Genomic DNA, 12,115 nt, shown 5'->3' on the forward strand with positions numbered 1-12,115 from the left:
AGAATATTTAGAAAAATCTGAAATAAAAACCATTATTTGCCGTGGAGAAATTTGTTGCACACCGGCTAGCAGCACCAAGTTCTGAATGCTTTGAGATAGATGCTCAGTGATTTAAACGGTGTGCTTAATCAGAGGGTTTTAATGAAGCTAACAAATTAACACGCGGAGCTTAAGCACTACATATCGTTTATTGAAACGGAAGGCCAAATAACAGGGTCAAAACCCTTCAATGCCATGGTACCCACAAAACACGATTTACCATTCAGCCTCTCAACCCCGTCCCTGTGATCTCTGCTACGGTTGCAGCTGCCCCTTCTATAAATGTATCACTTCATCAATACTCTCTTCCTCCAAGAAAGTCACACCTTTTACCTTTAGTTGGCTAACCATCTCTCCTCCACATTCAAGACCCCTCTCTTCAGCCTCTTCTCTCACTTCCCTTCTCCTTCACAAATTTATTTCAAAGTCTTTTTGCCTGCCTCTTTCACCAATTTGAAGTCCCCTTTCCTTCAACACAGCCATCTCCGTTGTTTCACAAATTCATTGCCATACCTCTTCCTATATATGTCTCTTACAGCCTAGCTATTTCCTGTGTTGTCTTCCTCATAAGCTGGGTCATGTGAGAGTGAAGGTTGTGGGTGCATAGTGGCCGGTGTTTTGCTCAAGACCGCGCAACGTTTCCATATTACACCGCATCGCTGTACTGGCCTATCAATTAGAGGAGCTTCTTCTTTGCAGCAGAAGAGAAGAAAGAGAAGATCGAGTACTGATCAATGGATAGGTCTGCACGCCGATGCGCTGCTTATGGCCTGGCTGCGTGGTCTTGCGCAAGATAACACCGCTTATCCGCTCTTCTCTGTGCTTTCACACGCCATAGCTGTCTTTCCTCTGCTATCAAAACTTTCTTCTTTCGTTTTTTTTTTAATATCCTATCATGGCAAAAAAAATAGCATCTATTCTTCTCCTTCCTTTACCACAGGGATTACATGGTTTAACCTCGCAAGTGTTTTATTTATCTCTTAGCTATTTCTTTCTTTTCTGTTATATTTTCATATTACATGGTTTGCTTGAGCCAATATTCTTCGTATCATTCATAGATGCAGCGCATTTCTGTAAGAGAAAGGACAAAGACTCGACCTGACGTGGTTTGGAGCAGAAACCTAGCATCTCGCAGGTGCGGCGTCATCCTCGCCATCTTTCTTAAATTTTCATGATCATTTTGTTCCTTTAATTTGATTCCCCCCCTCTCTCTCTCTAAAAGCTGGTTTTTTATGTATCTATTTATATACATATGTCATGTCGAAATAGTTCTTGGGAAAACGCAGGATGGAATTGACGAAGGCAATCGCCGACAAGGAGGTTAGGATTTGGAAGACACCGAGGCGGCCACGGCGCGCGCGGAAAGGGAAGGCCCGATCGCCCGGGAATTTTGGCCCGAAGGGGCGGGCAGGTCGATGCTGGCTAGCTGCCGACCCATCGGGTCACATCGGAGGCGACAACCAGGCCGGTGAGGGACGGCGTGTGCGCCACGCCGAACGGTCCCCTTACGCCCTTCTCTTTCCTCAGTTGGCATGTGGGGGCAAATTCTTTGTATGGTTCGGGTACGAGATGAGATCGGGTTGGACAAATGTGCGCGTTTGTGCTTCGCCGAGGAAACTCATTCATCCTTACGTTATTTATTTGAGACAAAAGAAAACGATGTGGCTTCCGCATTCAATCCCATCCCTTTGTAATGTTGGTAGTATTTATTAGTTTGTCAGATATAGCCGGTGCATAGGTTGAAATCTGCTGCACTGTGAAAGGTCCAGCTCATTATGTGAGTTTTATCTACAGGGAAATGATAACGGTGCTGCTTATATCTATATATATATATTATTTTCTACATAATAACTTCCTAAATTATTATTTTTGAATATGAATATTGGATAGATAGATTTTAGTAACTTTTGGTATTGATAAAAATTCTCTTAATATCTTTATTATATGTTAAGGTATTTTTATTTTTGCATAGATACATAATGAAAACAATTGTTTTTTTGAAATTTGATATATGTATGATGCACTTCTTAGTGCATAAAAAACCATATCCAACTGCCTGCTTATCTTCCAGGAAATATCAAATCATAAATAGGGAAAAAAAAAAAAACAAATCAAGGAAATATAAAATATTTAAAATCATATATAGAAATTAATTAGTATAGTGGATCCAAGTATTTAAGGGGCTTGATCCGCTGCATTAAAGCCCAACTTCGAAACTCTCCGGTTCAAGCTTCTAAACTCTAGAAATCTATTTATTCTGTTGTCTCAAAGATTAAAGGGAAAATTATTTTTAATATTGCTTCTAATAGTAATCTATGTATTGGGACACTTGGTGCAAAGGTAAAACTCTCTCAGAGTTTTTTAATCTTCCGAGGCTATCTCAAGACCTTGTTAGAAGTTTCATCCAACAGAATTTTTGGGTTCTACCTAACTCTATCCCACAAGCTCAAGAGGAAATCCTATCTATTTCTATTACTAAGCAACCAGTGGTGGTCTGGGATTGCTCGGTCCATACCTCACAGTTTATTTATGACTAATTTTTTTAAGCATCTACCTTCAATTTCTTGGTATAAATTTGTTTGACACAAAAGACATTCAATTAGATTTTCCTCTTTTTGCTTGGATGAAAATTATTGAGAGGTTAAAGACCGTTGATTTGCTCATTAAGAAAAATATAAACCTTGTGTTTTCTTCCATAATTCCACGGAACCACATAAACATTTATTCTTCAAATACGACTTTTCGTTCTCAGTTGTTTCATACTTATTCCTTCTCATGAGCTCTTTTTTAATGAGGCCTTCTTTACTTCAAGTTCCAGAACATATTGAGAATTTGAATGGGTACAATAAAAAGGATAAGAGCTTTTGTTATTTATTTGTTTGTTCTTCGGTGTACATCATCTAGATAAAAACAAATAATTGTCAATTTTGAGGAAGAAAATGCTTCCCCTATTACTGTTTGTAATTCAGTAAAACAGGCTGATAAAATTAGGGTTACAAGATGAAAAAGCTTTGAGGAGCTAGCTTACCCAACTTTTTTCAGACCTGCTCTATTGAATCGGTTTCTTCATTTTGTCTTATGATTATGTGGTTTTGTTTTTGCTACTGGATAATAATAAGTGTAGTCAACAATCATCCTTTTTTTGTTGGAAGGCCTTGGTGGCAATCAAGACTATGTATGATGGAATCTACTACCTCAAGAACATTTCACCTTTTACTAGAGGCCTTGAGCCATATGATTTCATGGCTTGGTGGCAATTATGTGCTTCATTTTCTCGATTCAAATGATGCAACTGAATGACTTAATTATTTAAGTTTTTTTGATTAATTTGATTGTTGGCATTTTAATCGCCCGAGTTTTTCCCCTCTCTCAAAAACCTTTTCTCGGTGACTAGATAGTGCGAATCTCTTCTACATTTTTTGTTCGTTTTACTTCTAATTATTTTTCAGATGCTTTTTTCAATTTTTGTAATTTCTTTTTAATAATATTAAAAAAAAAAACTTTCATTGTAAGAATGGTCATGTCACAACCCGTCCCGATGAGCTCACAAAAAGGCGAGGCGAGAACGAAAGTCAGACAGTAGGAATTAAAGCCTTCACATAACTTTATTAACATGTCTCCAAACATAAAAAAAATATCCTCAACATAATGAAAGAGCCGCTAAAGAACTCCAAGTAAAAATTTTTCATTTCATTTCATTCATCAATCAAAATTAACATATACATGAAGATTCATTTCAAAATGAAGGGTGTTCAAAATAGAACTAACCATCAAAGTTATCCTATACATCCATCTATACCAAAACAATAAAAACTCAAAAGGAACTTGCCGCCTGTCGTCTCCCTACGACGGTAGGTATGCGGTGGTTGGTCCGCTATTAATGATTTGCATGATTTCCTGAAAATTTCCACAGCATAGGAGAGCCATAACTTAGTAGGTAAATGCTTTTCAATTAAATTTCAGAAAAACAAGGTAAAGTGGTTAAATGTATGCTAATGCTTCTAGTGTAGGAACAATAAACATATCATAATATTTAGCTAGCATGCCTCTAAGTCATCAATTAAGTCTCTTTCTTTGGATAAGCTTGCAACAAATTTCCTTATACATTGCATGATTTGTTTTCATGATTCATGTGATGCTTCTTATGCATATAATATAATACATAATTTATAATCACCTGTCTCAAAAGTATCATTTGTACTTATCAGGTACACATTAATTGGTCTTTCTTTTAGCATTTGGTTCAAAAGAACCTCTTTACCATTTGGCTCAAAATAGCCCTATTACCATTGCTCAATAGATCTCGTTTACCATTGATACTTCCGCGTCAACATGCACATGCATATATTCTTCACTTAATCAAAATAAGAACTTTAGCATATCCTTCATGCATATGATCTATTAATCCATAAGGTGCTACATGATTACATGGTTTCTTGAGAAAAGAGACATGAGCTATGTACTTTCTTTAATCATCACATGAGAAGGATATAATTGCATTACAAACTACCACATGAGAAAGACACTTGCATTGTAAACATCACACAAGTAAAACATATGCATTGTAGTAGGCATATGGTCAAGTGTCTTTAAATCTTTCTACATGAGTACATATTATTAAGCTAATCATAAGAGCGTGTTACATGATATTTATGAGCACGTTAGGATGTAGAAGAAAAATACAATTGAAATAATACTAAGAATCCAATAACAATACAAGAACATGCTATCGTGAAAAGAAAACAAATTTCTTTTCCTGAATTTAAAAGAGCCACATTTTACCTAACTCAACTTGTGTACAAACTTCCGATTGTTCAGTCAAATCCTTTCCCTCAATGCATTCAATATCTAAAAGAGACATATATATCATGTAAATATCACTAGTCCCCATATAAACTTCTTAAATCCTTAATTCATGACAATAAAGAACTCATCCCTATGTTTTGTCCATGCTCTCAATTTAAACCACTTTACCATTTCATGACATATCCCACTCATCTTTTCTCTAAAATAGGATTTAGTTATAATCTTAAATTATTATGCATGCAAATATCTTTCCCTACACTCAAATAGTAATTAAAATATAAATAATTTTTAGAATATTTTAAATCAAAATTTAGAAAAACTAGTATTTTATGCAAAAGCACTAAATTTGCCTCTAAAAACCTTCTCAAATCCATTGAGAACCATAAGCTCAAAATTTTCATGATTAGAGAAAAACCCTAATTTCTAAAACTTTAAATTTTTCCACATCTTGCATTATTTTTCAAATAGAGGCTCTTTTATACCATTAGGAGTTACTTTTGTGAAGGCATTTAAAAAAAAAAAATCAACCTTGAGTGGAACCCTAAATTTTAAAATCCACATCTTTCATGAAATCAACTCATTTTTTGGTTTAAAAACATCCCCTACCCTTTCCTATCTTTATCTTAAAGAAAATTTGCATTTCTACAAAACCCTAGATTTTTTTCCTTAGTGAAAACTCCTTGAAAAGAAGAGAAAACTCTTTCAAACAACATCCCTTAACCTTCTTTACAAGTTCCCTTCAAATTCCCTCGCAAACCGTCGCCGGAAACCGCCCCTAGGCTCTCCCGTCGCCATTCCTACCCAACGCCTTCTCCCTTTTCTACACTAGGTTCGAGCCGCAAGAAGGAATGGAGATCGAAACATTTGAGTCACCTATTTAGAGTGGGATACTCTCATTAAATACCTAATTACCTAAAAGCCCTTACTTAAAAATCATCTCTATGCAAAAGTCATCAAGGGCAAAATCGTCATAAAGAGATTTTAGAAAATTTTAACTCCCAAAATACTTAAAATCTAATATGGGTTCTATACATCGATTCACTCAAAATTTTACGCACTATTTTATAAAATTTATTGTGTCAAATTCTGATGACTTTGAAAATTTTAATTAAAACTCATCGCGACGCATCGAAAAGCATGTGAAGTCTAAAATGGCATACTGCGGGTTTTATAATTCTCCCTCTCTTATAAAAATTTTGTCCTCAAAAGTTAAGATAAGCTTATGAAATTAAACCTTTGTCAAATAGGTGTGGATAGCTTTCTCTCATCTTTGATTCCTTCTCTCAAGTGGCATCTTTCTCATATCCATGCTTCCAAAGGACTTTAATATAAGGAATCTCTCTACTTTGAAGTTGCTTAACATCATAATCTATGATCTTCTTAGATTCTTCTACAAATGTCAGATCTGGTTGGATATCTACTGATTCAATATTGATCTTCTGAGTTTCATCTGAAAAGTATTTCCTCAGAGAAGAAATATGGAATTCATTATGTACTCCACTCATATGAGTTGACAAAATTAGTCTGTAGGCCACACTTCTAATTCTCTCTGTTATTTCAAATGGACCAACATATCTTGGACTCAATTTTTCTACTTTGCCAAATCTCTTTACACCTTTCATAGGACTAACTTTGAGAAATACAAACTCTCCAACATCAAACTCAACTAATATATATTTAGCATCATAATACTTCTTCTGTCTATCTTACATAGCTTTCAATTTGTCATGGATCAGTCTTATCTTTTCAGCAGTATCATCTACTAAGTCAACTCAAATGATCTTTCTTTCTCTTGTTTTAGCCCAACATAAGGGAGTTCAACGCTTTCTTCCATAAAAAGCTTCATAATGTGCCATGCCTATACTTGATTGGAAACTATTGTTATAAGCAAATTCAATCAGTGGTATGTGTGTCTCCCATTTGCCACCAAAATCTAGTACACATAATATGAGTAAATCCTCTAAGGTCTGAATAGCCCTTTATGATTGACCATCAGTTTGAGGGTGGAAGGCTGTATTGAAAGTAAGTCTGGTACCCATTGCCTTCTAAACTTTCCTCCACAGTCTAGAGGTGAATCTCCCATCCCTATCTGATACTATCAATCTTGGTATACCATGAACTCTAACAATCTCATTAACATACACACTTGCCAACTTCTCAACAGCATCAGAATGTTTGATAGATAAAAAGTGTGACGATTTGATCAACCTATCTATTATCACCCATATAGCATCATGACCATTTCTGGACCTGGGTAAACCAATTATAAAATCCATGGCTATCTCTTCTCACTTCCATTCTGGTATAGGTAAGGTCTATAATAAACCTCGTAGCTTTTGATGTTCTATCTTAACCATTTGGCAAACTGTATACTTAGCCACCACTTTTGCTACACCTCTCTTCACCACAGGCCACCAAAAATATTCCTTCAAATCTTGATACATCTTGTTACTACCTGGGTGAATGGTATAACTTGAATAGTGAGCTTTTTAAAGAATGTCCTTTCTTAAGACTCCAATATCAGGGATACAAATTATGCCTCTATACCGTAGTAGATCATCCTCATCAAGCTCATAGTCCTCCATGTGACCTACCTTCACCATATTTAGGACTTTATCAAATTCTGCATCTTATGGCAAAGATTCTCTTATCCTATCCTTCAATTATCCTATCCTTCAATGTTGACTGAATGATCATCTAATTCAAACACTACAGGAAATTCATTAATTACCAGCAGTCTATACTGGAGTTGTCTAGCCATCGGTGAATACCGGCGGTCCAACCAGCCGTTATGCAAGCTTATGCCGCCAGAAATAGTGGCAGTCACAAAATCGTCGGGTAAACTACCTGCCTTAAAATGTACAGTCGGTATACTGGTGGCTCAAACTGTCGGTGTTAAGTAATTTTATTACCGGTGGTTTGAGCCACCGGAATGCCGCTGGTAAAAGCCATAAAATTAACCAGCTCGAGCCTCCCATTTCATTTCATCTCCTCATCTCTCTCTCTTCGGCTACGCTCGCCCCTCTCATCCGCCCGCCCTCTCGCTTGACCGAGCTATCTCTGGCCATCGACGAGCTATCTCCGACCACCTACAATCACACCAGCCACGCACGAACTCCATACTGCAAGGCCACCGACGAACTTGTATTTCCTGTGAGTGACGTTGCCGCCTCCGAGGTGAGCTTTTTATTTTTTTTTATGTATTTTTTCATGAATGTTCTCACTAGACATTTGTGAGAGAATGTACCTTGTTGTATTCTTTTTGTTGATGATATTTTACTTTTATGCTTTTTGTTCTCACTAGACTAGAGAAGGAGTTGAAGGTAAACTAGGTCAACTATAGAGTCTAAATGTTTTCACTTGACTAGACCTAAAATTGAATATATGGGGTGTAATTTTAGTAGAAATAGACCTAGTGAGCGGTTTGTGACTTAATTTGGACTTTACTTGTAGAGATAGAATATGGAATGAGCATATACATGAAAATGTTGTAGTACCTCCAGTGGATGATGAGATTAGAGAGTGTCTCCTTAGATGTACCTTGGTGTTTGCTTTTTATTGATGATATTCTACATATTGATAAGACTAGAGAGGGAGTTGAAGGTAAACTCGAATTATGGAGGTCAATTTTAGAATATAAAGGTTTTCGCTTTAGTAGATCTAAAATTAAATTCATAGAGTATAATTTTAGTAGTAATAGACCAAGTGAGGGGATTATAACTTTGGGCGATCAAGTAATTAGTAAAAGTACACGTTTTAGATATCTTGGATCTTTTAATTTAGTGTTGGTGAAATAGAAGGGGATATTATCAGCATAATTCAAGGTGGATGGTTGAAATGGAGGAAAGAATCGGGCTTGTTGTGTGATAGAAAAGTTCCCCTCAAACTTTAGGGAAAATCCTATAAGATGGTGGTTAGTTATACAATGCTTCATGGTGTTGAATATTAGTCAATAAAAGAGAAGCATAGTACTAAGTTAAGTGTTGCACAGATGAGGGTGCTTAGGTGGATGATTGGCTTTACCCCTAGAGATAGAATATGGACTGAGCATATACATGGAAATGTTGGAGTACCTCCAGTGGATGATTAGATTAGAGAGTGTCGCCTTAGATGTGCTTTGTTGTATGCTTTTTATTGATGATATTCTACATGTTGATAAGACTAGAGAGGGAGTTGAAGGTAAACTCGAATTATGGAGGTCAATTTTAGGGTCTAAAGGTTTTCGCTTTAGTAGATCTAAAATTGAATATATAGAGTATAATTTTAGTAATGATCGACCTAGTGAGAGGATTGTGACTTTGGGCAATCAAGTAATTAATAAAAGTACATGTTTTAGATATATTGGATCTTTTCTTCAGAGTGATGGTGAAATAGAATGGGATATTATCAGCACAATTCAAGTTGGATGGTTGAAATGGAAGAATGAATTAGGCTTATTATTGTGTGATAGAATAGTCACCCTTAAACTTTATTAATAATTCTATAAGATGGTGGTGAGATCTGCAATTCTTTATGGTGCCAAATCGTGGTCAATAAAAAAGAAGGATGAGTGGTATGACCCTTAGAGATAGGATGCGAAGTGAGCATATACGTGATAAGGATGGAGTAGCTCCAGTGGAAGATAAGATTAGAGTCGCTTTACATGGTTTTTTCACATTAAATGGAGGCCTTCTGATGACCCGATAAGGAAAGTAGGGGTATTAGATTTGACTTATGTTAATAAAGGTAGAGGTAGACAATGCATTCCAATTCAAGTAAAGTATACTTGTTTGAAAGTATAGCATGTACACTTGTTAAGGTTGACACACGTGTTCTAATAAATGTTTTCATAACTATATACGGGGATGTTTGCTTCAACGTCCAAATGACTATCCAAGAAGAGAGATATTAGATGTATAACAAATTGTCGCTGGGTCGAACAGGATTGACAGATGAATTTATACAGGAAGTTGAAACTTTCATTCAAGTTGAATCTCAACTGCCATCCTTTCAGTTTGATAAAATATTTAGATGTCCATATTCAAAGCATAAAAATCAAGTATTCCTCAAGCCCGATGATGTGAAGCTTGATTTATATCGTAGGGGATTTCATCCAGACTACTAGATTTGGACATCATATGGCAAGTACGAGCAACACAAAGATGCTCATGCTAGTTCATCTAAAACTTATGAAATATTTGATGAAGATCAAATCAGTAGATCCTATGAAGAACTTATTTTTGATGTAGCAGGTCCAAATTAAAGGCTTGTGTGGAATAGCCACCAAATGCAGAAACCCAAAAATTCTTTGAGTTATTATATGCAGCTCAAAAACCAATTTGGGACGGTTGTAGTACCCATTCAGAATTATCCATTACAGTGAGGATACTAAGTATTAAAACTGAGTATAATATTCATCGTGATTATTTCAATGACTTTATTGGTCTTCTCAAGGAAACTAATCTAATAGATAATTTAATTCTCTCATACTTGTACTGAATCAAGAAATTAGTATTCAAGTTGGGTCTCACTATTATAAAAATTGATTGTTGTATCAATGAATGTATGTTATACTACAAGGATGATGCAATAAAAGTTTATTGTCGCACCTGTAATGCTCCTCGGTTTAAGCCAAACTCGAAAAAATAATGTCGTCAAAAGAATGATGTTTCATATTCCCATTTAATTTATTTATCGATCATTCCAAGAATTCAGCGACTTTATGTATCAATGAGTTCAGCAGGTCATAAGAGATGACATAAGAAGAAAATAGCAAAAAGTGGTGTTCTTTCTCATCCATCTGATGATGAAGTATGGAAACATTTTGATCGAATGCATGCTTCATTTGTTGCTGAATCTCACAACATAAGATTGGGATTATTTGGCGATGGTTTTATCCCATATAGTCAAGTAGCGTACTCTTGTTAGCCAGTTATATTAATACCATACAACCTTCCACCAGAGATGTGTATAACTACTCTGTACATGTTCTTAACTCTTATAATACCTTGACCACATAATCCAAAAGCAAAATTAATATTTTTTTGCAACCATTAATTTATGACCTCTAGTTATTATGAAAAGAATGAGTTTTTATATATGACATATCAGCAAAATAAAATTTTCTCCTTCGAGCTGCATTAATATGGACCATTGGTGATTTTTCAGCTTATGGTATGTTGTCTGGTTGGAGCACAACAAAAAAATTAGCATGTCCTTAGTGTCGATGATATAATTTTTGGATCTTCTGATAAAAGGCTATGTGATGATTTTTCTAAAACAATGAGTAAGGATTTTGAGATGAGTATGATGGGAGAATTGTCTTACTTTTTGGGGTTTAGCATTAGAAAATTAGATGATGGAACTTTTTAGAGCCAAATAAAGTACATAAAGGACATCTTGAAGAAATATGAAATGAACAAAGACAAGCCATTTAATACTCCCATGACCTTAGGAATTCAATTAAACAAGGACCCAAATGGAAAATCAGTTTATCAGAAGAAATATAGAGGGATAATTGGATCTTTACTTTACCTGACTGCTAGCCGACCTGATATAAGGTTTAGCGTTTGTCTTTTTGTTAGATTCAAGCTAACCCTAAGGAATTTCACCTAACTGTAGTTAAGAGAATTTTAAGATACCTTTTAGGGACCCAAAACCTAGGAATCTGGTACCCTAGGCACAATACTTCTTTTGAGATTATTAGATTTTCTAATTTTGATTTTGCAGGATGTAAGGTGGATAGAAAAAGCACTTTTAAAACTTGCCAATTCATAGGACAATCTTTAGTCTCCTGGTCTAGTAGAAAGCAAAACTCTGTTGCTCTTTCCACTGCTGAAGCTGAGTACATTGCTTTAGAAAGTTGTGTGGCCCAAGTCCTTTGGCTAAAACAACGGCTAAAATTTGGAGTTAATATTTTACATCTCTTAATCTGCTAAAGGGTAAAAACACCGTTGATTGTGTCTCTTTCTCTAACCTATTTTGGTGGTAAAAATTTCTTTTCTAACCAAAAGTCTATCTTAAATTAATAATTGGATTTTACAATTGATATCTTTTCTACCTTGCTACAGTAATCTAGCTTATACCATAATAGTCAAAGTTTTTATGTTACTTCAAGATTTCTTGTTATCCTGTCAATGCATCTCTCACATGATTTTTTTTTTTATTTTGTGGATTATTCTTCCCTATATTAGAGAGTGAGTTTTTATTCTCTAATATCTCGAAGATATACTAACAACTAAGAATATTTTAAGAGTTTTTGGAAAAGAATCTAGCTTGCAAAAAATAATGA

General features: G+C 35.4%; 1 protein-coding gene across 1 annotated transcript; it reads left to right on the plus strand.

The window, feature by feature from the left end:
• Window positions 1-336: 336 nt before the first annotated feature.
• LOC110111090 lies at window positions 337-1,887 on the plus strand. The gene is made up of 2 exons (XM_028698971.1): window positions 337-1,174; window positions 1,326-1,887. The coding sequence occupies exons 1-2, from the start codon at window positions 1,098-1,100 to the stop codon at window positions 1,750-1,752; spliced, it is 504 nt and encodes a 167-aa protein (XP_028554804.1). The 5' UTR covers window positions 337-1,097; the 3' UTR covers window positions 1,753-1,887.
• The last annotated feature ends 10,228 nt before the right edge of the window (window positions 1,888-12,115 follow it).

Source organism: Dendrobium catenatum, unplaced genomic scaffold, assembly GCF_001605985.2.
Source record: "Dendrobium catenatum unplaced genomic scaffold, ASM160598v2 fragScaff_scaffold_1196, whole genome shotgun sequence".
In the NCBI taxonomy this organism is placed as follows: domain Eukaryota; kingdom Viridiplantae; phylum Streptophyta; class Magnoliopsida; order Asparagales; family Orchidaceae; genus Dendrobium; species Dendrobium catenatum.

Coding starts and splice junctions, on each gene's coding strand:
- LOC110111090 (XM_028698971.1), top strand. CDS start 1,098: ATGCAGCGCATTTCTGTAAGAGAAAGGACAAAGACTCGACCTGACGTG. Junction 1,175..1,325: donor AGAAACCTAGCATCTCGCAG/GTGCGGCGTCAT, acceptor GGGAAAACGCAG/GATGGAATTGACGAAGGCAA.